This window comes from Hippopotamus amphibius, chromosome 8 (genome assembly GCF_030028045.1).
Source record: "Hippopotamus amphibius kiboko isolate mHipAmp2 chromosome 8, mHipAmp2.hap2, whole genome shotgun sequence".
Lineage (NCBI taxonomy): Eukaryota > Metazoa > Chordata > Mammalia > Artiodactyla > Hippopotamidae > Hippopotamus > Hippopotamus amphibius.
Window position 1 is genome coordinate 107,987,897 of NC_080193.1, and position 27,999 is coordinate 108,015,895.

The following is a 27,999-nucleotide window of genomic DNA, read 5'->3' on the forward strand; positions in this document are numbered from 1 at the left end:
TAGCAAACCGGACTTTCCACTGGCCCAGTGTGTTCCGATGATAAGGAAGATGACCCAGAAGAGTCAGAAAACAGGCACAGAAGTTTGGGAATGAGTCAGAAGCAGCGACTAACTTTGCTTTTTCCCTTTCCCCAGTCTGCAGATAGTCACACCTCGTGGACTGACCACTCTGAAGGCCGGATGCACTTGGTTGGAGTTACAGCCCTGCGCACGGTCAGGCTAGCGCCCTCCTCACTGCTCACTCGCAGCAATTACAAGGGCACCCCACCTGCTCTGCAGCTCCGCCCAGCCTCTGACCTCCGGGGGCCGGCCACACCCCCTCACCGCTGAGCCCCGCCCCGCAGCACGCGCCTCTGACCGGCGCCCCGCCCTCCAGTCACGTGACAACCCAGCCCTCCACGTGCAATCGGATTGGCTCTCGCGACCGAGGGGGTGGGTCCTAACCTACAGCCCTGCCCCGCAACCGGGCTGCAGTTTTCAAACCTCAACTGTAAGCTCCCGTCACCGTCTTCGCTGCCGTAGCCGGGAGCCACCTCACCGGGAGGTCAGGTCACAACTGTTGGCCGTTGTCCGGAAGAGGAAAAGTGGGTCCTGCCACGCTAGGAGCTACCCGGCACCTTACGGGGCTAGAGCTGGAGATCGCGTCCTGTCGTGGCCACCTGCGTGGGGCGGGACTGGAGCCCCCTTGGAGGGGGCAGCCCCGAGAGAAGCCGCTGCTGCCTGAGCGGTCAGTGTCCTCCGCCTCGCGCGTCCGCGGTCCTGCCGGGCTGGCGGGTGGGCTCGGGGTTGCGACTCCAGACCCCTGAACCAGCCGCCTTTACCCGCGGAACCGAGACCCAGAACGTGAGAAGGGTCCCGAGGAGGGACCAGGCGGGGTGGGCGAATCCGGGGTCCCCTCGGACCCCCGGCCTGGGTAAGACGGGCTCAGACATCGCCGCCCCCAGGGGGCCCGGCCGCCGCGGACCCCTCGCCGCATTCGGCTGGGATCCTGCTTCCCTGGTTCCCTTCAGGTTCGGCGCTGGGGGCGGTGGCTGGTGCTCCCAGTACCCTTCTCAGCCCGGGGAGTGTGTGTGTGGGGGTGGGGGGGGGGGGCGGGCGGAGTGTGTGTGTTTCTGTCTGTCTGTCTGTCTGTCTGTCTCTGTGCGTGTGTGCGCCGTCGCCTGGCCGGCCCGGTCTCTCCCCGAGTCGCGTCCCTCAGGGGCCCCTTTCGCGACCGGTTAGATCGCGTCCCTTCCACGTCGCGTCGACGTGGTCCCTTCGGGTCCCTCCCGAGGTCACAGCTGTAGTGTGGGCACAGGAGGTGTTCACATCTGGGCTCATGGCCACGTCCTGCTCACAGCTGCCTTTCGTCCGGAGAAAGTTTGGGCTCATCTTGTGGGGCATTTTCAGTTACTACTTGTGAACAGTTTTTCAAAGTCAGTGAACAGAGAAGCTGACTTGCATTTGTTTCCGTGATTTCCAGCGATCTGGTTCTATTTTGACGCCATGTAAACCGCAAAGTGTACACGACCCATCCTCAAACTACACAGCTGCGTGACGGCTACGGTTCTGACATTTACCCAGCTCTTTGTTTTAGGGTAGGGAAAAGCGCTTCATTTGAATTCCCTTAGAGGGATAAGTAGAGACGCAGTTGAAAGAGACCTTATGGGCAGCTGGTGGCTAATGTTAATTCTTCCTCTGTCTGTGATGGAACTAGAGGCCCTCCAAAATCAATTTGCAAATTGAAATTAAGGAAAAGAAACATTTTAAAGCCACGTACTGATCAGATTTCGATTATATTAGGTCTGTGTGTCACACTCACTGATTGTTTTGCCAACGTAATGTTTACATTCCTGGTACCGATGATATGCAGTGATGTTTGATATGGTATTGCCCCTTGAGGTTCTCAAGTCTTTGAGAATGTGTGCCCTGAGACGGCATTGTCTACTGAGATGACTGGGCAAGTGGCAACATATGTAACCGGGCATTTTGAGCCCCGGAGCACAATTTTATTAAAGGAAAAGATGATAAACTTACTTTGTCATTGATTCACCATTTTATAGTTTTACAGTAAATTGCCCAGAAGTAGTTTTCAACAACTTCCAAAATGTTTGTTTTATAAATATTAAACCACATACCCATAAAATTGTGTGTTTTTGGAAAAGCTAGTCCACAGAAGCAGTGTCCTAGTTTAAGAACTCTCCTCTTTCCCCTTCATCCTCCTCTGAGCAGATGTTACGTTTTTAAAAAATTTTCTAATATTTTAATAGCTGAAGTTATTAATAGCTGCTTTATTTTTGAGGTACATATCATACATTTTACATTATTTTTCTAAATTATGGATCTGAAATTGAAGTGGAATACATTTACATGGCAATATATTCAAGTTTTAAAAGTTAAAATTGTGTTACTGATGGCCTTTCATTTTTTGTGTGTGGGCAAATTGATTGTAGTTTCTCTTGGGCTCATTAAATAGGGAATTACAATTTGGTTAAGATAGAATCAGTTTTTAGAAATGTTGAGACTTAACTAATTGATCACTGTCAGCATGTTAATAGTAAAGCTGAAGAAGGTACGCGCATTTTATGGCATGTTTCCAATCAAACAATTTTATCTTTCAGCATGCACTAACAATATTTTACTGGTGTTAAGTAAACATTTAAATATGTTTTTAAAACTTTGTTTTTGGAGCTGATAATTATAAGAGAATTTCCTTATCAGAATTTCCCTGTTTTTTCTTGGAGACCCAATTTAAAACCCAGGAATCAAGGAAATCGATTGCTGACACTTTCACTTAATCCTAAAATTTTCTTACAGTTGCATGTATATTATATTGCAGTGCATATTTCCTGTAAAAAAAATTTTGGCAGCTAAGTAGGACAGTGCTTCTAGAGGTACTGCTTTTAAAGGATTTTGATTGATTCCTTTTTTTGAAGAATTCTTTGTGTTCTGTGGGTATTGATTGTGGTCAAAAACAGCAGTCATTTATGTACTTACTTTCCACTTGTGAAAACTTTAAATGTTTTAGTTTAGTTTTCCACAATATTGATGACAAAATTCAGTGTTTTTTTAAAGACTTCTTTTTATGTGGACCATTTTTAAAGTCTTTATTGAATTTGTTACAATATTGCTTCTGTTTTATGTTTTTGGGGGTTTTTTTTTTGGCCGTGAGGCATGTGGGAACTTAGCTCCCAGTCCAGGAATGGAACCCGCACCCCCTGCATTGAAAGGTGAAGTCTTAACCACTGGACCACCAGGGAGGTCCCTCAATGATTTTATTTTCAAATATTTTATATTCTATGATAGCCTATTATCAAAGGATATTTCTTTGAATATTTCGATTAACAAATGTACTTATAAATTGTTACATATTTTTATATAAAGATGTCATGACAATTGTAATTTTCAAGACATGTTTTTTTCTTTCACTTATTTATCCTTTTTCCACCCAATACATTTAACCTTGAACTTCAGTGCCACTTTAAATATCTAAACTAGTCAGTTTCTTTTATTATTTATACGCAACATGTTGCTGCACCCTGGACCCTTTGCAACTACTTCAAAAGTGGGAATAGTTATACTTTAAGCATTTGAAAATTCCAATGTTAACAGTGAGATGATAGTTTCATCTTTAATCCGAGGATCATATTCCATTTTGCATTGTAATACTGAATAAACAGCACTTCAGAGATGCTATAAGTAAACAGTACTTTATTTTACAACAGAAACTTAATTTTCCATCTGATGAATGACAAGCGCTGTATGTTTGTTGGCCCACTATACTTCCATTTTCAACATCTTTCCATCCTGGTCCACAATAACAGCGTTTAATTCTCCTTCTGAAGGTAGAAGAGACAGCACCTGGCCTTACTGTTGTGGCACAGAATCAGGCCTTGGGTCATTACCTGGAACTTTAGCCCTTGGATAGTATATACTAGACTGGTTAGACTAGAGTCAGTTAGCTGGCTTCCTATTGTGGTTTTCAAAGGATTAAATTCTTGAATTATACTTTCTATTCAATCATAAACAAACAAACAAACCAACAAACCTGTTAGTAAAATACGTATAAGGAACAGTCACTTCCTTGAAATTGAAAATTATCATCATCCCTTTCCCTACACCAATTTTGCTTCTACTCAATGACTAATTAAAAATGGATCCTTCTGCCACACTCGCAGAATGTTCTTCCCTTATATTAATGGATTCTGGATAAATAAATCTCCAGTTCCTCTGTTTCCTAGGGAAAACTTGGTAGCTATAAATGCTAATGTAGAAAGAAAAAGTGTTTTCCCTGTAATCTTGTGCCTCACTTTGCTTTCCATTGCCTTTCAAATTTACTTCATGAAGATCTTGATTTAGCAGTCCTTGGCAGGACACATATCTGGCTTTCCTGATTGAGGTAGCTCTTCAAAGATTGATGTTCTTAGCTGAAGTAGGTATAATAACATGTGGCCACCTAGTCTGGAAAGATAGGTAAATACAAAATAAATGGTCTGTTGGTATTATACTACAATATGTGATATAATAATTTTATCCATGTTTCCAAACTTTGTGGCTATCCTGTTTGGAATTGAAGTTCTCTGATAGCAATTTAAAATATTTTTATTTTATTTAGCCAAATACTGAATTAAGCAGAGATTAGCTGCATTTGAAGCTCCAATATTATAATTTCACGGTGGATCTCAAGTTCTGCTAAACCGTTATGAGATGTAGATAAAAATTCTTCTTGCTATATTTCATAATTCTTAACAATTCAGTTCATCAGACATTAAAAAAAAAAAATTCCTGCCAGGTGCCAGACACCATGCTGGGAGTTTAGGCACAAAAGCAAGTGGTTGCTACCCTTCAGACACTAAATATAATTGCAGTCTAACATGTTACATATTGAGGTAAAGAAGTGTGTCAAGGGTCCTCCTATTTGAAGCATAAAGGACAGACATTAAAGGCAACCTGTGGGTTTTAGGCAAAGCTTCCTGGAGGAGATGACATTCTTTGTTGAGGTAGGAAGGATACATAAGAAGAGTTTTTGCATTTAAGGAAAGGTAGTAAGGATGTTCAAACAGAAGAGTACAACAGAGATGTGGGGGCAAAATATGAGTGTGGCAGGAAATGAAGCTGATGTGTACCTGGCCTCAAAGGCTTTGGTGTGTCCTGGTATAAGGACTTGAACTTGTAGGTACTGGGGAGCTAATGCAGGGATCAAAGCAGATAATTTAAATTTCTAGATGTTCTTATTTATTGTTATGTGATGTATTCTATTTTATAAAACATTTTTATATGATAACTTTGAAATGAATGTCATGATGAATATTTTTAAATAGAGCTATTTAGAGGTTTATAGGGATTATTCGTTTGTCTTACTTTTGATCACATCACATTTACTTTCTCTCTTTGAGTGAATTAAGGCCCAGATCAAGCCTAACATTTCCTTTCTTCCTTCCTTCACAGATCTATATCTGAATTCTTATTGTAATTATTGTAATGGGAGTTAAAGAAAAAAAAAACTTTGCAAATAAACTTAAGGTGCCATTATTCCTAGTAGTACTGTGTAATTGGAAGCTTAGTTGTATTTTGCCTTCTTCTATTATCCTCTTACTGTTTTCAGTGCCTGATTGTGTCTATAATTGTGTACCTGCTCGCATACACACATATACACACAAATTTACCTAAGTCCCTTGAGATTTCTCATTAGTATAGCCTAATAAAGTGTTATGAGATGAATTTCAAATAGAGTGAGACATATTGATAATTTAGAATCAGTTATAGGTCTATGAATTATGGTAGAAACAAGAAAAGGTCTGAGAATTTGGTGGGAAATTTAGGAAGATGCAAGGAAAGACAGATACTTGACTGATAACCTTCATGTACCCAGTGATTAAATCTTACGTGAAAGACAGCAAGGTGTTTGTGGAGGGATTGGTGGACAAAGGTGACATTTTTGCTCCGCTGTATGCAAAATTGGCCAAAGGAGAGGAAATGGAAAAAATATCTAGGCTGTGGCAACTGATGCAAGTGCAATAAATAGAAGGAAGATACGCTTGAGGGATGCTATATGCATCCCAAAAGCAGTGTGTAATATAGGTATATTAGCAAAAAGTAGATAAGTTTCAAGTTCAGTCTTCAGAAATGTGCTTTTCCTTTTTTTTCTGAGACATGGCTTGTGTTTCCAGCATATTCAGAGCCAGAGTGAAATATATCACAATTCAAAAAATGATTTTTGTACTAACATGTATTTTAAAAACTGCTAATTGCCCAATGCTGTTTTCATCTGCATTTAGTCATACACATATAAATACCTATGGTACCTTCATTCATTATGATGACCAACAGTACATGTGAGGGGAGGAAAATTTGTTAGCGTAAAAATTTAAACACATGCCAATGTCTAGTATTAGGAAATGCTATTAAGTAGCTCGATTAATAGGCCCTGTTGATATTGTCACTATTTCAGTCCTTTTTTAAAAAAAAAGATGTTTCTTTCCTTCTAATATAAATGAATAGGTATTACAAACCTTAATACCTGTTAGTATTATATTTTGGATATCACAGTTTGGATTTTTCTCTTTTGGAGGGATCCCAAAATGAATCTGGATTTTCACAAGTGATATCATAATAAAGGTATATGTCTTAAGGTTATAAATTATTATTCATTATATAGAATTATAACTATAATATTAATTCAAAATTTATAAAATTGTTTTTTCTATGCAGTATTAAACGAGCTATTAATTCTGGCTTAGTATTTACCCTAAATGCTTATATGGCCCTCACATAAGAACAGACCTGTTACTTGGATAATGAACACCATCTGCTCTAAATAAATGCAGAGAAAGCGTTGAGACCTTAAAAAACCTGAGCAATAATGGCTCATAAACTTCCAGCCAAGTAAACTCTTAAGGTGTAAAGAGATATGTTTTGTTGTTACAAATGGGTAAGTTTCTGGAGTCTAGTCATATATATTCACAGCCATCTTTTTTACCCGAAAACATTTATTAGTTTTTGTCTATACCTGCTTTGGTGTAGATAACTTAAACTCAGGAAAGTATAAATACTGCCATAATCTCACCACCCAAAGATAACCACTGTTAATATGTTGCCATAGTTTTCCAGTATTTTCCTCTATTTGCTTTTAGATTTAACAAAATTATGTAGCATATCGAAAATTATATATAGCAAATACATATACTTTATATAACAAAATTATACTGTATGTAAAGTTTTGTCTTCCGTTTTTCATTTAATATATGAGTTAAAATATTCTTAGAAAGCACAATTATTATTAGGTATATAATATCCTATTATTTAGGTATATTTAACCATTTCCCTATTGTTGGACTTTGGGAGTCATTCATTCTACAAGCTTATTATTTTTTTCACTATTATAAATCATGCTTCATTAGACATAAGTCTTTTGATTATATCTAAGATCCATATTGATTCTTTTGAAACTTGAGAGCAGAAAGTAATTATTTAATATATGTATCTCCGTTCTACTAGATTCTTATGAATAGATCACTTTTTAGCTGCTATATTACAGCATGAGATAAAAATCTTAGATTCTAGAATCTAGATGAGGTGAACATTGTAGAATCAAGAATCTATACTTTTTATGAGTGAATTTGACATGTTCTTGTGCTCATGTTTACTAAGGCCCCGATTTGGAACAGTGTTGGGAATGTAGCCCAATTTGTATCTATGATACAGGTTTATCCCTTCTTTCTGTATATATGCTAATAATATAGATGTGATCATAAGCATGCAAATTCATAGACTTTTAAATTTGGGGAAAAAAATCTAAAAGCCCAAAGATGACCGGGAGAAAAAAAGGTTGAGCATAGAAATTGGTAACTGTATTGATTTTTCAGAGGAATATGTGACCAGTGAAACTGAGTGACATCAGAACAAAAATATACAAATAGTTCATCAAAACAGAATAAAAAAGATAGAACTTAAGAATCGAATTTAAGCTAAGTTGAGGTGAGAGTTTTGTGTATAGAAATAGGGCACAGCTATTCAATAATGGCAGAGGACTGTGTGGAGAGTATCTTTTAGTAGAATATTAGCAGTATCTATTTACTGGGCAATCATGATGTACTTTCATGACTAGCACTGTACCAGTGTCACTCTACATAAGCTGATCATATTTTAATTTTTAATATTTAGAGCATCGCAAGATAGATTCTATAATTCATCCATAGTTTAGGGGCAGCAGAATTGAAGCTGTCCTCACTAGTAATCAGAGAAATGCAGAGTAAATGACAAAATTGTCTGAATGGGGCAAATGTTGGCAAGGAAATGATAAGCTCTCCTACCCAGTGCTATTGGAATGGAAAGAAGGGACCAACTCTGTGTCTGTGATGTCTTATTTTTAATTTAAACAAAATATGGCAAAGTAATAAGATTGAAAACCCCAAATGTTTGTTATATTTGTATCCCTTCCTATAAATTTGAAATATTTCTTTTTTTCTCTTTTAAAGCAGCTGTATTACTTTGCTAGGCTGCCACAACAAAGTACTGTAGATTGGGTGACTTAAGCAACAGAAATTCATTTTCTTACAGTTCTGGAGAGTAGAATTTTGAGATCAAGGTGTCAGCAGGGTTGGCTGCTTCTGAGGCCTTTCTCTTTGGCATGTGGATGGCCTTCTCCCTGTGTCTTCACATGATCTTCCCTCTATGTGTTTCTGTATCCTAATCTCATTTTTTTTGTAAGGATATCTGTCCTATTGGATTAGGGCCCACCCTAATGATCTGATTTTAATTTAATTACCCATTTGAAGGCTCTTTCTCCAAATACAGTTACTTTCTGAGGTAGTGGGGGTTAGGACTTCAAGATATGAATTTTGAGGGGAGGGACATAATTCACCCCATAACAGTAGCAAAGTTAAATGTCTCAGAGCTGGTATGATGGATAAATGGAATTCAGACCCAGATGTGATTCAGTCCAAATGTTATTTTCAGAATTCTACACTACTACTTTTGGAATACTAGAGATGTACCTCGAAATTAGTTAGGGCTTTGTTTTTCCAAAGGCCAAGGGATTTAGAGAAAAAAAATTTGCCAACTTAAGAATAAAACCAAGAAAATTTAGAAACTGAAAACACTCCCTTCTAATCACATTGCTTACTTGCTAAGTTGAATATAAGTGGCAATTGAATTTAGGGAGATAAAGAACAGAATATATCAAGTAGGAAATAAAGGGAGGAAAAATGTGGCAGAGAAGGAACAAAAGCTCAGGGAGTTCTTATAAGAGGGTGCTAGAAGTATAATTCTGGGTCTTTTATTAGATAGGCATAGCAGAAAATCAGAAGTATCTTAAAATAGTCTGCTGTTATTATTGATATGTGAATTCAATTAATATGAAATAGTGGTTTTAAAGTTAAAACTGAATGCTCTTAAATATCATAAAATTCCATAAATATGGTCTTCAGGTACAGATTATAACTCCAGAGTAAGGCTTTATGTGTGGTCACTCACTCATCCAACAAAATTATAGAGCTCTTTATACCTAGCAGGCTCTGTGGTAGGTTCTGCCTCTCAGACCTATGAAACAAGTCTGTTTCTTGTAGTCATTCAGATGTCAGTAATATAATTCACAACATGTGACTTTACCACCAGATTTCTTTGGCCATATGAAATTAAATTTAAAATGAATAATCATTACTTTGCTATGTTAAATTATCTTATGTGAAGATATAACTTTAAAGAATAAGAGTTTAAAAATGAAATTGAATGATTGTATTACAATTTTAACTATTTTTTAAGAGTTTGGGAGGTCATGCAGGATTCTTCAGTAGTTTTATTCTGAAATGAGGTCCATAACTTAGTTCAGGTACCATAGAGGTGGTACCAATATATGTGTATGCTTTTCGTTTTTCTTCCTTCTGGGTAGAATATGCTCTTAAATCTTCTCCTGTCTTTTTTTTTTTTTTTTTTTTTTGGTTGTATCTTATAGCTATATTTGGAGTTCTGCAGTGCAACCTACATCCTGTCTGAGATAACATCTTTTTTTTTTCTTAATGGCATTTAAGTTATATCCTGTGTCTTCTCTTTTTTAAAATAGGTAAAAATAAGTGACTGAAGAAGTTTACCTGGGAGTCATCTAACATGTCGAGAAGAAGATTTGATTGCCGAAGTATTTCAGGCTTGCTAACTACAGCTCCTCAAACTCCAATTAAAATAGAAAACTTTAATAATTTTTATACACTTACATCTAAAGAGCTAGGAAGGTAAGGAAACCTTTGATGTGTATGTGTTTAAATTCACATTTAGGATTTCTGTGTCTATACTTTTATAAAACTCACTTGATCATTATTTAGCAATGATTAGAAAGAAAAGTCCTCATCTCTGCTGATATCATACAGGGTCTAGTCTTAAGTGACTTGGAAATCAAATCTGTGGAGGGTTAGTGAGCATGTATGATACATCCCACTTCGCTTCAGAGCCCGTAGTAGGAAGTCAGGGTTCTCATTTGAGGCTGTGCATGGGAAGAGGCAGCTTAGCACAGTGGACTGCCACATCCAAATTTGGGCTCCACCATTTACTGTTTGACCTCAGTTAAATTACTATACCTCTTAGTTCTGTAGTTTCCTCATCTGAGAGGTGGGGATGAAGATAATTGTGTCTGTTCTATATGGTTGTTGTAAGGATTAAACTAGTTAATATTTGTATTTAGTAGAATGCTGTATAAGTTTTTGTTAAATAAAAAAAATTTAATTCTTAGGATATTGTTCTGCGCTAAAAAAAGTAAATATGGAGATTCTCCTCCTTCTCTTTTCTGAACAAAAATGAATTAACTTAATTTGATAGTATAATTCAAACAATGCATGTTCTGTAAGAAAAACCTGTGTTTACACTGATACTAATCTGTTTTGGTTTAACTAAGGTGTAAATTCCTTAAGACCAAAAGGAGTGACCTGAGATATGAGACCATTTAGTGCTGCCATTTTAATATATATGAAAATTACAAAAGATAAACCAAATAATTTGTTATATATTTAGCATCTTGCGCTTTAAATTAAAAACACTTAAAGGGATGGAGGATGGTGATCATTTTCTGTCTTCAGTTTGATTTTTACATTAAAATGGTAAAAGTCCGTGTTTGTATCGATAGATGCAGAGTAAAATAGCATGAATGATTTTTTATCTTTGAAAATCTCAATGTGAAAACAAAAATTGAACCATGGGAAGTAATTCTGTTCTTGGTGGTCTTTTATGTCAAGGATGAAGGCAAGTCCTGGCTTTTTTACTTGTGAGATATTGGATGCAATCTTTTTTTTGCAAAGTAAGGGTGATAATATCAACCTAATCAGACTAAGAACTAAATGTGAAAGCATATTTCATAATTCCTGGAATATTTACTTATTTAATTTTGTGTGTAAAATATTCAGATCTTTTAATGGTTTATTTTTTATGAGATATAGTTTTAAAAACCTTTCAGAATGTTTTCAAGAAGTAGTTTAGTTCTAAATCTATAATTATTTCTCTTTGCATCATACAGGAAAGAGTTAGTGTTCTTTTAGTTGCCTATATCTCACTATTCATTAAATAGTCATAGAATCTTTGCATTGGAAGGACTTCAGTGGTCAGTGGCCTTCTAATATAATTTGTTTATGCAGTGCAGCAATCTTTCCTATAATTTTCTTGGCAGGTTTTTTACCCAGCCTCAATTTTGAATGCTGCAATGATGGGGAACTGGCTACCTCAGAATGCATCTGTTCCATTTTGTGGGCACCTCTTAGGCACAGAATTCTGTTTTCTATTCTGCTAACCTCTACCCAATATACATAGTTCTCCTTTTGTAGCTGCATGTAATGTCCCTATAGAAATCCTCACAGATTTGAGTATAGCTTAATGTTGCCAGTTGCCTTAAATGCTCATCTTATGACCTGGTTCCCAGGCAGCCTTCCTTGACCCAGTTATCCTCTTCTGGACCACTCTGTATTTTTTTCATCTTCAGTCCTAATACGAGAAAGTGTAGAGTGGACACAGTAATGTTAGTATCTTATCATCTAGATTACAACAAAACTTTATGGACATAACCTGTGTGGAAGCTAGAAAGATAAATTCGTTTTTCTTTGAGGGTTTTGGAGAACTTAAACTTTGAGAACAATATTAATAATTCTAAATTGTTTTGTAAGTGGAGTGCCATCATAAATCACAGTCGTAAACTTGACTCGGTGTACAACCTGTTAGAGCAAAAGCTCATCATAGAATCTGATAAAAACAAATTCAGATGGCTAATGTTTCATCTTTTAATATCTTCATGAAAGAGTTCTAACTTTTTTCATTTAATTGACATGGGCTAATGAGTCACATGGTAAATATTGATATGTCTAATTAGTAAACCTTGATAAATTGGAAGTCATGACCTTTCATCTACCATGAACTTGCTTTAAATTCTTTCAATATTTTACCAATTTTGATATTATCCCATACTTTCGCAAAGTGAAAATCAGGATGGTAATCTTGTTTCTTCTGAAACTTGTACATGTTGAAGCATACAAACATACAATTCTAGCATGTGGCAATTCCAAAAGTATCTTTATAAATCAGTTTTTTAAATGATTTTAAGATATTAGTGTTTTAGAATTTATTTTCTTTAGCAAATTAGAAGAAAATGTATAAAAGTTAACAGTTCATTTTTGACTGTTCTCAAAAAACTTTGCATTGTTCCTGTTTTTTAACATGTTGGGTAAGTTTTTTCCACCCCTCCCCCAACTGAATCAAGGTTTCATAGGACTTCTTGTGGTTAGAAGGGTGAGGCAGATGCAGAAATAAACGTCAGCTTCCTTTGTGGCTTACCCTCCCCCCTCCTTTCACATTTTATTGTCTATTCTAGAATGTAGAAGGGTAACTAGCAAACCTTTTAGCTTCTGGGAAATCTAGTCGGCCTTGCCGTTTTAGGGTATGAATTAAGTACTATTGTTAAGGGTTTTAAATTTTCTTAAATGTTTCTGTTAAATTGGATACAGGAACATTATGATTTAATTTTATTTTTGATTCTTCTAAATGACAATTAGCATTTTAGAATGGAAAACGAATACTTGCTTTTTTCCCTAAGTCATCTGATAATTATGGTAAAAATGTGTACATTATTTAACAGTATATAAATTAATATGTATGTAAAATTATATTTGATTCTCATAAGCTTTAAAAATGTAAATGTTTTAAGTACAATATACAAAATAGCACAATGTATGGTACTGTAGTAGGTGCATGACTCTTGCATTTATTCAACCGATATTTCAGTTCCTATTATGTGTTAGTTAGTGTAGATTTTGTAATTACTAAAGTAATTAGGACAGATAGGGTTTCTGCCCTCAAGGGGCTTTTGCTTAGTGTTGAACACTGGCAGATAAATAATTACCAATATCATTTGGTCATCTTTGCTCTGTATTAATGAGTACTATACTTGTAAGCCTCATGAGAATACCTGAAAAAATTAAAGTGTTGTTATTTAATTTTGCTCTTTGTTCCTGAGAAAATTCTGGCTTGTAGAAATAACTGTAAAATTACAGCAGAACTTAATTGTCACAATTGGTACTATAAACTTTTCAGATGGACAGATTTCTTGGCTAACTAGTTTCTGTTTTCTAAGTTTTAAAAGGTGACCCTCATAAACTCAACATTTCCTTTTTGTTTTAGACAAATTTTCACTTCTAAATCTGAATAAGAGTTGGCAGAAGTGAGTTTACTTCTTTAAAAACAATGATCTTAAAGGGAGGAATTGTTTTGTTGTGGTCAGAACAGAAAGCTAGCATTTCACATTCCACAATTTAAGTCGTTGCGTTCCATTTCCATATGTCATTTAATCTTAGTCTGAATCAGTTTATCCAGTATAAAATCTATAAAACATGGGCAGTTTGAATATAAAACAAAGGGACTAATTGACTTTTTTGTGTGTGCTCATCGAAATGTTTTGATTTATATTCCTTTTGCATACAGTAAGAAAATATAGTTTAAACGGTCTCAAATCTTAAAAGTTCTATCAAAAAATCGTTTGTGCATGCAAATTTTCTGAGTTGATATTTATTTGGATAAATGTAAGAGAATCAAATTATAACTTGGCCACTTTTTTAAAAAGTCATTTTTTGCATTAGTAACTATACCTTTTTAGCTAGGTTTCCAGCACTTTTCATTGGCACTGATTTTGAGGAAATTTGGGATATAAAGAGTAGGGATCTTTATCATCTTGCCCCTTGAGAACAGCAAATAAAAATACAATCAAGCAATTTATTCTGTCCCCGAATCCCACCTCAAATCCCAAGTGTATTAAAAATAGGTTTTTATTTATACCCGGTTCATTAGTATCCAGTGAGTCATTTGAGCCTTGGGATAGAAGTTCTTAATTTTGGATCCCCTGTACCAGGCTTAGGAAGTTTATGATGGTCTTCGAAATCTGAAAACCCTCTGGAATTATATGTAAAAGTTTCTATTTAAGGTCATGTTTACATTTTTCTGGGTAGGTGGTCAATAGCTTTTATTAGCTTCTTAAAATAGCTTAGGTCTTTGGAAAGTAGATTTTGGTTGACTGTAGGTTTAGAATACATACATTTGCCAGAGTCTTTTAAAATTTTGGCTGAAATGTTGAGCACTGTTATTGGAGAGCGCTAAAACATGTTTCTTCCTAAAATGATAAACATGGCCTTAATGGTGTGTTTGTACATAGGTGTTGATAACCGTGAATTTTCATAGTTGATCATGAAGTGTCTTTGGATACTGTCCATAAGACATATATACCTTTGGTATTTGTTGCAAGCTTCGTGGATTACTGAGCAATACTAAGAGATACTCTGGCAGAACGACTGACAAATTGTAATAGAAAGCTTCAAAGCTTGTTAAAAGCGATGTTGAAAGGCAACATGATTACACTAATAAAAGTTAATAAGTCAAATATCCATTTTTGCATTTAATTTTTTTCCTTTGAAGGAAAGCTAAAATTTTTCTTAGAGGCTTAATGTGAAACTCTATTAAGGGTACAACCTTTGGAAATAGACCAAGATATATATCTTTGGAGTCTGCCAAACAGAATAATATTTACTATATAGGATTGTTGTGATACTTAAACACAGTAGTATATATCAAGAGTATGGCACAGAGTTGGTAGGCAAATGAGATCTCCCCCTACAATGGTAATGTATCATATTAATGATATGATAGTGAAGAATAAATATAATTGTCTCATCTTGTTATTACATTTGCCATTTATATTTTCATGTGATAGTACTATAAATTTTATAAAAGTTCATGCAGTATTTGGTTAGGTTAAGAGAACAAAGATAAATTCCTGATGGCATGAATCTTTGAAAGGATTGATGCAGATGTAGAGAACGGACTTGTGGACATGGGGTGGGGTGCAAAGGGGAAGCTGGAATGAAGTAAGAGGGTAGCACTGACATATATACACTACCAAATGTAAAATAGATAACTACTGGGAAGCTGCTGCATAACACAGGGAGATCAACTCGATGATGGGTGATGACTTAGAGGGCTGGGATAGGGAGGGTGGGAAGGAGTCATGGGACGGAGGGGATATGGGGATATATGTATAAATACAGCTGATTCACTGTGTTGTACAGCAGAAACTGGCACAACAGTGTAAAGCAATTATACTCCAATAAAGAGCTTAAAAAAAAAAAAAGGATTGACAGAGTTGGAGGTATAACATTATCTGTGTTATACTAATATTGTTCTCTATAGAAAAGTTAAAATTGATTGTCCTCATTTTTTCCCCCAGAGGAAAATTTGCTGTGGTTAGACAATGTATATCAAAATCTACTGGTCAAGAATATGCTGCAAAATTTCTGAAAAAGAGAAGAAGAGGACAGGATTGTCGAGGAGAGATTCTACATGAGATTGCAGTACTTGAACTGGCAAAGTCCTGTCCCCATGTGATTAATCTTCATGAAGTCTATGAAAATACAAGTGAAATCATTTTGATACTGGAATAGTAAGCATACACTTTTAAAAATTGAAGTAAATTTATATACCTATTTTAATTGTTGGATAATGTTGCTTGAAATGTCAAGAACGAGTATGACAAGAACTTGTAAAGATTCCTGTTGATAAAATATTAGAGGAACATTAGTCAGTTCAGGTAGCTAATTAGTGGCAGAGTCAGAGTGGAAGCCAGGCAGTCTTGATTTCAGCAGGCTCTTCTGTAAGCAACCTGCTGTCTTCTTATGTGTAGGCACTGGGGAGTGCTTTAGATATGTTTTCTCAGGTGGTTTTCTTGTATTTTATTTTGAATTTTAGAATTAATGGAGTGTTCTGTCTACTGAATTAACTTTAATAAGTGTAATGTAATTGTTGGTATATAAATAATTATAAAGTGTTCAAGAATGAATTTCTCACCTAAGCAATTTATGCTGCCATATACTGCCAGATACTGAAGAATTCAGATCTTTCTGGTATTTTCCATATTTTTTTTAATGCTTTCCATATCTTAATAGTGGATATAAGCCCATATTTTATACAGTTTTTTAATAATTTCAAATTAATTGGTCTGATTCCTTACCAGATATATCTTACAAAGGGCCTAGCAAAGAACTCATTCTAAGAGAATCTAAAATATCTTCTCTTCATTTTCTTGTTTGCTAACAATTGTATTGGTAACATTATCTTCAGTGTCTTTGCGGGAATATATTTTGAACACTTTCTATTTTGAGAGACTTCACTTCATTAAAGCTAAATAACGTAACCAGAGAGGGAAGAAATGTGGTGTCATTGGTAGCTTGGCCTGTAGAGTCCCTCTTCCCTCAGGAGACCTTGAGCAGGGTTATGACAAGTAAACATCTGATGTGTAAACGGGGGTAGTCTGAATATGAACTATTCCTAAAGGTTAGTTTCTTTTTCAGATGAATGTGAATTTCTAATATTGTCTTCTGATACCTTACTTTGGAGTTCACTACTACAAATTTTATGACAAAGTAAATATTTCATACTTAGATGGTCTTTACTATGATACCTTGAGTCAAATGTGTTAAAGTTAATTTCTCGTGAATTTTCTGGGAGTTTGGGGGCTGGAGGTAGTTGAAGTGTGAAGTATACATGACTGGAGCTTTCACATGTGTGCCTTACCAGCTCTCCCACAGCTTTCTGTGGAATATCATAAAGTGTAAAGCAGCAAATCCCTATGCCCTGTACAGATGACTTGATGGCAGGTTACATTTGCAAATGTGAAGGGCCAGTCCTATGACTTTCAATGTGAGACTCAAGTTTGTGACCACTATTGATTATTTTTCCTTCTCGTGAGTCCTGGTACATATGACATGCTTCTTCCTCTTGATGATCACCAAGACTTCTGAATTTCAGTTTCAGCTGCTCTGAAGAATGACCGCCTGTTCCATTATTCATTCATCCAGCAAACACTTATTGAGTACCTTCTACATGTCAGACCTGTTCTTGTTGCTGTGGATACAGCAGTGAACCAAAGGGGGGAAAATAGTGTTTTGTGAAATAAATGAATTTCTGTTTTATCACATAGAATAGACTTTATTTGAGATATTCCCTAACATACTTTATAAATTTGATTAATAACCATCTAGATTTTTTTGCAAATTATTCTGACGAGTTTTATCACATTTATTTAGGTTTAGTCCTCAAAAAATATCTGTTGAGTTCAGTAATATCTCTGTTTTACAGATGGGGAAGCTTGCATAAGTGATTGACCCCAAATTTTATTGCTGATAAATAGAAGGTTTAGGATTTAAGTTTAAATCGCTTGATTCCAAACCTAGGAATTTTTCATTATGCTTTTGTCAACAGTCTTTAGATTTTCAGTTCTTAAAAAAAAAATAAAAAGAGATATGCGTTCTGGCCCCAAGTATTCTCTGTGAAGCTGCATTATAGGATATTGGTTAAGAATGCAGATTCTCATCCATATTATTCAGATTCTGCTCCCCACCCCCCCATTTACTATGTGATCTTGTACAAGTAGCTTAACCTCTTTGTGCTTATTTTTTTTTATTGGGCATTTAAATACGCTCTTCCATAAAGGGTCTTGTGGCCATTTTTTAAAAATTAATTAATTAATTTATTTATTTTATTGGTTGTGTTGGGTCTTTTTTGCTGTGCATGGGCTTTCTTTAGTTGCAGTGAGTGGGGGCTACTCTTCGTTGTGGTGTGTGGGCTCCTCATTATTGTGACGTCTCTTGTTGCGGAGCATGGGGCTCTAGGTGCGTGGGCTTCCGTAGTTGCAGCACATGGGCTCAATAGTTGTGGCTCACAGGCTCTAGAGCGCAGGCTCAATAGTTGTGATGCACAGGCTTAGTGGCTCCGCGGCATGTGGGATCTTCCTGGAGCAGGGATCGAACCCGTGTCCCCTGTATTGGCAGGCAGATGCTTAACTGCTGCGCCACCTAGGAAGCCCCTGTACTTATTTCTTTATCAGTAAAGTGGAAATGATAATCATCTACCTTACTTGATTGTCATAAGGATCAAAATATCTATATCTATATATAGATAAGTATATTTATATGTAATGAAAAAAATGAGTAACATAGAGTAGAGCTGAGCTCATAAATAAGTACTAGCCCAGAATTTGAAGTGTTCTTGTCATTTAATTCCTTAAAGATCCCCCCCCCTCCAAGGACTACCCCCTCATTAAATGTGTGTATATATAGAGAGAATAAAGTTTAGATGGCTGAGTCTTTTACTTAAAGGTATATGGTATTTAAAGTTGTCATTTTTAGGTCAATGATTTTTCAAGTTACTATTATTTGAATTTTATTTCAGTGCTGCAGGTGGAGAAATTTTCAATCTGTGTTTACCTGAGTTGGCTGAAATGGTCTCTGAAAATGACATTATCAGACTCATTAAACAAATACTTGAAGGAGTTTCTTATCTACATCAGAATAACATTGTACACCTTGATTTAAAGGTAATGTAATGTGATTTTAAGTAACACTACAGCTCTGTTCCTTCTCTATTCTTGCTTTGCACGATTAACTGCAAGCTGGTATTGAGAGGAAACAATAGTCAGGTCATGCTTGTCTAGACTGCACATGTGCTACCTGAACTTAATTCTGTATTGGCAGAGAGAAGACTGCATGTGTGAGCAGCCCAAATTAATCACTGGGCTCTTAGAAACCATCATTAGTATATGTTCTAATCCTACCATCATGTCACTTCATCCTAATCTTACTGCCACATCCTGGATCTTCTGTCTTATAAAACTGTCTATCTCTAAAATACTTAATTCTGGTCTCCATCTCGAAGATAACGTACTAGTCCTCATTCCTTTGCTCCCGTTATATTCATTCATCTTTATCTTGAGGCTTTCAGTCTTTTGGCTTCTTCCCTGCCTCCCGCCAAGACCATTCAGGCCCCTTCCCAATCCCTGAGATACCACTTCAGCCTCTCATGTTACTATCCTTTCTCCTTATCCTTCCTCTGCAGGCATACAAGGATCTTAAAATCTGAATCAAACTGTCTCTTATTGTTTGAACATTGGATTCCTCTCTTCCTGGACCATCTCCCTTTCATATACCCCACCATGCCTCTTTCTATCTCAGGTACAAACCTGGGAATGGTCAGACCCAGAATCATCACAGTGTACTGAACCGTATGTTTCTGGAAATATATGCAGTTTTATTCCTTCATGCCTTCTTTCATGCTATTCCCCAGAGCACTTTTCTAACTGGCATACTTCTGTTTATCCTTTAAGGTTCAACTTAAGCATCAGCTCTACTGCAAAGGCTTCTTGGACTTTTTAATGGGCAGAATTAAGTAGTCTTTACTACTGAGTATTTTATATCTCATAATCAATTTATCTATGTATCCATCTTTTTTATTCAAACCAAGAAGCCTCTTGGAGTATATTTTTACTTTGTTTATTGTTGCATATATAGCTCCTCCTAAATAGTAGTTTGGTAAATGTTCTATAGATGACTCATTAAAATGTTTAATAGCTAAACAATAAGTTCCACTTATTTACTTCTGATCTGAGACTAGTGTTCTTTCATTGTATTACTTATCATTTTTGTTATGCTTTATTAGCCACAGAATATATTACTCAGCAGCATATACCCTCTTGGGGACATAAAAATTGTAGATTTTGGAATGTCTCGAAAAATAGGGAATGCATGTGAACTTCGGGAAATCATGGGAACACCAGAATACTTGGGTAAGAATTTCCTTTTGCTTTCTATACCATTTTGAAATTTATTAACTAAATGATATCTCTATAGAACTATATTTTAGGGCATGTAATTCCAGCATATATTTGGTTCAGGTATTTTAGCATATTGAAATTTGATTATGACACATTTAAATGAACTGTAGTGAGTTGAGACATTCAGAACGATTTACAGGACATTGGACACACAAGTTAAAATTTAATGTTTGTATGTAAAAGCTTTGTACATAAAGTAGGTAAAAAGGAAGTTAGGGAGCAGGAAAAAAATGGAGAAAGAAGAAAACAGGATCAAATGTTACTCCATTTGAAGCCTGTTTGATAGATGTTACTTTTACTTCTGTCCTGGTGAGGTTTTGCCTAGGGTTGTAAAAGAATTTTGAGAAAGAAGGGTGTCAAAAAGAACATATAATTAGATAATTTAGGAATATTGTACTAACTCAACAAATTAGATCATGCAGATGAAAGGTTTTTTAAGTTGTATGAAGCAGTACATAAATTTAAAGTATTTTAATTGATAGTAACAGTCTTCATACACTTTTTTGTTGGTGCTCATATTGCTATCCCCCTGTAGGCACTGCAAAGACACAAGGAACAGAACAAGTGCTACTCAGCTAGGCAGCTGACTTTCCCAAAATGAAAAACAAAGCAAATTACTAACGTTTAATGCTAATAGAGGCTACAGTGTCTTAGAATAATGATTGCAATTGTAGATAATACAACTCACAGACGTATGTGAAAAGGTGGTAGGTGGTACAGTGGAGGCTGACAGTATATGACTCAAAGGCTTTAACAAAACTGTTAAGCTTTAGGAAACAGTCTCTCTTTGGAGAAATTACAAAACCATACTGTGAAACAAAAAAATTATTATTCAAGCATAGATCCTATTTGGACTCTACTAATTCGAAATTTATGGTAATGTTTAGAAAGTATAGAGAATTTATGTTGCAGCTTTAAAAATTTTTTTTTGGCAGGGGAGGAGACAGTGGAAAATTAATTCTTAGGAAACTAGGCTTTCAATTGTTTAAGGGAGATATTTAATCTACTTGAAAATCTAAAGCACTTCCAGGAAGCTTAATTTGCTCATAGTGTCATTGTAAAAGCATATGATTCTATTTACCCTGAGAAGAAAAACTTAATTCAGTCTAATAAAATAACTCAAACTAATTCTAACAGAGTAATAAAACTAAAATTGTAAAAAGAGTCCAGCTTCTAACATTTTACTTCTTCATAATTGTTTTTTCTGAGATTAATCTTAATGGTTAAAAAAAATACTACATAGCTACTGGTTACTCCAAGAATGTAATTTATGCTTTTGAACCGTCTGGTTATATAATTATCTGAACATTAGATATGTTTAAATGTCTAATCACAGGATAATTAATACTATGCTAAATTTCTGTTGATCATATTGGTAGTTCTTTAAAATTAAATCAAGTCTAATATAAAGTAATTTTCATGGTTTTAAATTTGTCAATATTGAATTTGAATTCTATTTTCTCTTTCAGCTCCAGAAATCCTGAACTATGATCCTATTACCACAGCAACAGATATGTGGTAAGATTTTGTTAATTACTTGAATGCCTTTATTAAAAGCTATTTGGTATGTATTCTAGGGTTCTTTGGTTACAAATATAAATAACAAGGCTTTCTTTAAAAGATTTTATTCAACTATCATTATTATGCCACAGGAAAAGATTTACCTGTTCATTCTTAACAACACTTTGGCTGTGAGCCAAAGGTACAGGAATAAATAGGAAAATCCCTTTCCTCGGGGAAGACTCCTTCTGGTAAAAGAACAAAATAGTCACAGTAGTGTGTTAACGTGTTCTGTAATAAAGATAAAATGCTATTTAATAAGCATGGAGGAAGCAGCAGACAAGTACCAGATGGGAGACATCTGATCTAGGTCTAGGAGAACTATGAAGGTATTTGCTCAGCAGAAAAATGAGGTCAGATCCATGCAAAAGTTTAGTTTTGTGAGAGTTTATTTCTAGGGTATGGTGAGTTAGTGTGGCTAACACAGAGAGACTATCATAGAATAGAACTGGCATTGATACTGGAACTTTTGTTGGGACCGCAGTGGAGGAGTGACTCCATAAGGCCAAGTGGAAGATTTTACACCTATTCCCTGTGTTCCATGGATGGGACGGAAGTGGATTTGCCAAGAAAAAAGGGTCCTGTGGCTAAATAAGTGGGTGAAATAGGTACTATCTGTATTGTCTTTTTCTGCTTCGTGAACACAGGAGTTGTCATTAACATATTTATGGTTCTACAAGTTTTGCAATTAAAAAAAAATCTGCCTGCTCAATATTGTGCTTTACCAAACCTGCAGACTCTGTTTGCATGGTATCCTGTTTAGGTCTCACAGATCATTACTGTGTCGTTGGACACCGTTTGGGAAATGCTGCTCAGGGCAGCTTTGTGTATTCAATAGCAGATATCTGTGTGAAGGGCAGACTAGAGTTATAATGATATATATTTAATACACTATGTTTGTAGTTATATAACACGTGCATTTCTTTGTATTCTTTTTCTGTGAGGTAAACTTTGAGATAACATAATTATTTCAGTTTTAGTAGTATACTGTAAGAACTTTGAAAAGCAATTTAAAATCTGTAGTTTAACTGTACAAGTTTTGAGGACAGGGATATGTTGAGAATCAATTTTACTTTATATAAATGTTTTAAGATTAGCATACATTTTAAGTTCCCACCTTCTCCCTTATTTGTTTTTTAGGAACGTTGGTATAATAGCATATATGTTGTTAACTCATACATCCCCATTTGTGGGAGAAGATAATCAAGAAACATACCTCAATATTTCTCAAGTTAATGTAGATTATTCAGAAGAAACTTTTTCATCAGTTTCACAGCTGGCCACAGACTTCATCCAGTGTCTTTTAGTAAAAAATCCAGAGTAAGTAATAACATTAATTTGTTTAAATACTGTTATAAAGTAAATTATATGTGACTGTTAAGAAAGATACGTTCTAACAGTATGAAATTATTAGGTGAATGTGCTCAAGTTTCAGGTAAAATGGGAGAGAGGTGGTGTGAGGGAACATTAAATAACAATCATAAGATCAAACATAGAAAATACAAAAGATGTAGCAGGAAATCTTGAACTGAAGAGATTTGGGTTATTTCTCTTGCAACCTGCTACTAATCCCTGAAATTCCCTAAAATAATTAGAAGTATAAAGTTTACAATACATATGGCTGGTCATGATAAGACTTTGTTATGAATGATTGTAGTTAAATAACTATAGTTATGTAACAAGTCCAAATTTCTGATTGTCAAATTTTTAAGGAGCAGATGCTCTCTGACTGCCTGCTAAAGAAGAGACTTGAAACTGTGTCTTAAGACTCTTACATCATTCACTGGCAACTTCAAAGCAGGAAAAGAAAAAGCTGATGTCCCTTTTCTTTACCTGGATCAGCCCTATGTACTTTATGGGGCCTGACTGTACACAATGCAGAAGCTGTGATATAGGGCCTTGGGCTGGAATCCTGGTTTTGTTGTTTGTCGGGTCTTTTATCCCCGACAATTACTTAACCTCCTAGAGGACTCAGTTTCCTTATCTGTTTAAGAAAAAAACCCACAGAAGTTTGTTAATTATTTTGTTGGCTTAATGCAAGTCTGAACAAACTCTCACTGGCTCTATTTTGAACATGAATGGTTATTTATTAGAAATAGTAATAATACTATTTGTTTCTGGTTATAAACAGTTTTTATTTTCTTAAATATTTTTTCACATAGATTCTAAAATTTCTATAATGAGCACCTTAATTTTTATTATCAGGAAAATATCAACATAAAAACAAAGGAAACCTACATTCTAATGGTAACGGTGGTTGTGTTAAGGTTGGAGTTGAGTATAGTTAGGTGTTTTCCTTCCTTTTGAAATATTGCGATATTTGACCATATTGCTTTCACAAGCAAAACAAAATTTAAAAGCTGAAAATGTTGGATAAACATCATTGAAGAGTAGTCTTTGTTTTCAAGATTTAACAGTTACTGCTTTTTAAGAACAAAAAATAGAGATTATAAATTACATATATTTTCCTTCAGAGGGTTTGTAAACCCAGAATCTTTATAATTTTATTGATTTTTATTTGTGAGGCTAAAATATGTTCCCAGTTTTTTGACTAGATAGTCTCATCTGTAAGCTCCATGATAAATTGAATTTTCAGCACATGTCAAAATTAAAGAAACGCTAGGTACTCCACTTTTCCTATTATTATTCCCTACTGTACTATGAGTATGTGTTATTTTCATAATAAATAAAAAATAAGTCTATAATATATCAAAATGCTGACATTTCCAACCTGATTTTTAGTTCTCAATTTTCCCTTGGTGCTTTCGTTCAAAGGAAAAGACCAACAGCCGAAATCTGCCTTTCTCATTCTTGGCTACAGCAGTGGGACTTTGGAAATTTGTTTCACCCTGAAGAAACTTCCAGTTCCTCTCAAAGTCAGGATCATATGATCAGGTCCTCTGAAGACAAGACTTCTAAACCCTCTTGTAATGGAACCTGCAGTGACCGAGAAGACAAAGAGAATATCCCGGAGGATAGCAGCATGGTGTCCAAAAGATTCCGCTTTGATGACTCATTGCCCAGTCCCCATGAACTTGTTTCAGATTTGCTCTGTTAGCACTTTTCTCTTTGACTCATTTGAACTGAATTTGAAATTCGAAATCCACTTCAGTGTGAGATTATGATTTGTAGCTTCATATATGGCATGTTTATATTGTAAATGCACTTTTGCATAGAAGAATTTAGGGAAGTGTTTTGATGCTAAATTACTAGTTCCTAGCATAATTTCATTTTCTATACTGGGATATCAACTCTCAAAGAATATATTTAATTATATGACAAAAAAATTATACATGTGAGTTCACATGTTAATGAAAGAATTCAAGTTCAAATGGATGTATTAAAACGTTTTACATATCAGGAAAGGTGATTTGGGTTATGTTATGGTTGATGTAAACTGAACAGAATGAAGGCATTTGAATTTAATAGATCCTCCAAGGTAAGTCCTACACCATGCCTCTATTGACAAAATTTTGTTTAGGATAACAGTGTCAAGTTTAAATAAGAATGTATCTTGTTTTATAGATGATCAAGAGAGGTTTTACACTTGAAAATGTTTTTCAATCATGGATATTTTGAAACTACGTAAGATTTCCATTACATATAGTCTGCTATATGAGACAGGTCCTTTAACCAGAGCAGAGAGGGGGCTAGAAACTGGATTAGGGATATTCTATACAAGTTGAAGTAGAGAAAAGAGCAGCATGGCATCATTTTTAACTCAGATGTCTTTTGCCCACTCTCAACGTACTTCAGGTTTAACAAGGTCTAAAAGATGGAGAATAGAGGGTATACAAGTGTAGAGGATTTTCATCCTCCAGAATCTCTAGAGTAGAAGATACTTAGGTAAGACTGAATATGCTCTGTTTTCAGTCAACCAAGCATATTTATTAATTGGATGTAGAAGAAAGTGCTGACAGACTTACACAACTTACAGAATTTTAGGTATCTTCTAAGTCTTAGGATACAAGCCAGTCATTCAGAGTTCTAAAAGTATGCATGAAAAATATCGTGGCACCAGTAGGACTATTAACACAATGCCAGAGTCAGCAGTAGCAAGGTGGGTATGATCATAAAGCAGGATGGCATCAAGCTCTTCTAAAGCTCTTGTGTGCAATTCCTGGTGAGTGACAAGGCTCAGCAGGCACTTAATGATCTTGTGCTGGGGCCAGCTCAAGTAATAGTCTAGGGACAGCAGAATGTGTGATATGTGGCTGGTGACTATGTTCAATCCTAACTGGCAGGGGCATTGACTCCTTTTTGGGTGATCTTTGATGACTTTCCACCTGGAGACTATTAAAAACTGTTTTTATGTTAAGATCATTGTAACTTCATGACCATGTTACCATATCAAAAGAAATTGTTTTGTCAGAAGAAATCCTTGAGTTTTTCCTCTTTGAATTATATATTACTCTAAAACATCTTGAAATTTGGTAAGACTCCAAATAACTCAAAACTGTTTTTAATAACCACTTTATTTAATAATCACTTTATTTGGATAAATGAATTCCTTTTACATCCTCAGCATTTCTTAAAGGAAAAATTATTTCTGCTTGTGTGTGTATGTGTGCATATGTGTATATGTATTTGTATAGGAGTATGTATATATGTATAGATAGATGAAATACAGCCCTTAGACAACTTTCTCTTAGAGATTCTTCCCTCTAGTATATTGTATTCAACTCAGGTGCCAAAGGAGCTGTCATCTTAAGACATGTAAATATACATTTAACTTCTTTAAGAAGTAGTTTACCGGTTCAATAAACTAGTCATTGCAGAAGCTAAATTGAGCTTTTGTATATCTAAATTGATGAGTTTTTTCTAAATTGTTGTTGCCCATTTATTTGCCTTCAGTATTAAGCTAATGCAGGTAAAACTTAGTCATTGGAGAAAGAGGAAATTATTATTTTTACAAAAGACCATGTTATACTTTTAAGTTTCCGGAGGAATTATGCCATACTACAAAACAAAAATCAAGAAATGTTTGAATTTTGAATTATAAACTGTTTCTTAAAAAAATATTTTATACCAGTTTTCTTTTATTCTGAGGAATCTTAAAATAGTTTATCTGCTTCCCCTTAGTTAATAGAATACACAGGGTTGTAAATTTCCATATCTTTTTTCCTACCAATTTTTATTGTAAGAAAACAACTAGTAGTTACACAAACAGTATAAAAATTCAGTTTTTTCATAAAGGTGAATTTAAATATTTTCTCTGACTAAAATATGGAAATAAATTAAACCAATTTTTAGAGCTTATTAACAAATAATTCTTATTTTTTTCCTCCCAAGATTGAAAACGAGTGTCTATCAAAAGCAATTATGTATGTCACTAAAGTGGAAATATAGAGAGCTGCTCAGAGGTGAATAGATGTCAGTAACATATCTGAAGATGAATGATAAATTGTGATGAGTTTATAAAGTTTAATTTTCTTTTTGGATAGAATCCCTGGATAAATAGGATTAAAAATAGATGAGGTATAGATGACAATCATAAGTGTCATTTTAACTTTTTCTCCTCCTGGTAAAGTTAACCTAACTGAGCAGTAAAATTATAATGGCACTTTAAAGAAGTAAGCAGTGCCTGTCTTCCAGTCTGTAATGAGATAAGGCACCTGTGCCAGAATATAAATCAACACTTTGCTTCCTTTATCAAGAAAGTCTTGTTATAAAAAAAAAAAAAAGTGAGCTGATTAGTGACATAATAGATTTTCATTCTGGCACAAGTTCTTTCTTTTATTTTGGATGAGTCACAAATCATTCATAGACCATACTTTGAATACCCTTACTATAAGCAAGGTTTATAACTGTTGATAGTTTATAACTGTTTACATTTCCTGTTTATTTTTGAATTTTCAGTTTGATATCTGACTTGGAAACTTGTCCTTATTCACTGTTGTGTAAACAATTGTACTTTAATTTCAAATTGTATTAAAATTATCTGACTTCCATTTGGGGAATTATTATCAGTTTATAATTTTATAAAAGTTTAAAGAACTTTAAACTCAATTATAAATTTCACACAAATTACAACTGCCGTCCATCTTAACTTTTATTCAATAATCATGTTGCCTAAGTCATACTGACGTACACTGTTATGAATACTCCAGTAAAAAAAAAATTACATCAACTTAATGATCTTTTTGGTTAAAAATTAAAAAGCACTTTTTTACATTTGTGGTTGTCTTTTGCTTTAAAGTATTTCTAAATTTGTTATTTTTAAAAGCAAACCTCCTTGCCTGGAGGCTCTCTAACCTTTGACCCACATCATCTTTGAACTCCCTTTC

General features: G+C 35.1%; 1 protein-coding gene across 1 annotated transcript; it reads left to right on the forward strand.

Moving 5' to 3' along the window:
- Positions 1-475: 475 nt before the first annotated feature.
- Positions 476-27,877, forward strand: STK17B (serine/threonine kinase 17b). The gene is made up of 8 exons (XM_057746710.1): positions 476-727; positions 10,040-10,205; positions 15,716-15,928; positions 18,715-18,859; positions 19,978-20,104; positions 21,622-21,670; positions 22,853-23,032; positions 24,488-27,877. The coding sequence occupies exons 2-8, from the start codon at positions 10,084-10,086 to the stop codon at positions 24,768-24,770; spliced, it is 1,119 nt and encodes a 372-aa protein (XP_057602693.1). The 5' UTR covers positions 476-727; positions 10,040-10,083; the 3' UTR covers positions 24,771-27,877.
- Positions 27,878-27,999: the final 122 nt, after the last annotated feature.

What these genes read in the sequence shown, in the direction of transcription:
- STK17B (XM_057746710.1), top strand. Translation starts at nt 10,084, where the DNA reads ATGTCGAGAAGAAGATTTGATTGCCGAAGTATTTCAGGCTTGCTAACT. An exon ending in TTGTACACCTTGATTTAAAG is followed by an intron (nt 18,860 to 19,977) that starts GTAATGTAATGT and finishes ATGCTTTATTAG; the next exon opens with CCACAGAATATATTACTCAG. An exon ending in GGGAACACCAGAATACTTGG is followed by an intron (nt 20,105 to 21,621) that starts GTAAGAATTTCC and finishes TTTCTCTTTCAG; the next exon opens with CTCCAGAAATCCTGAACTAT.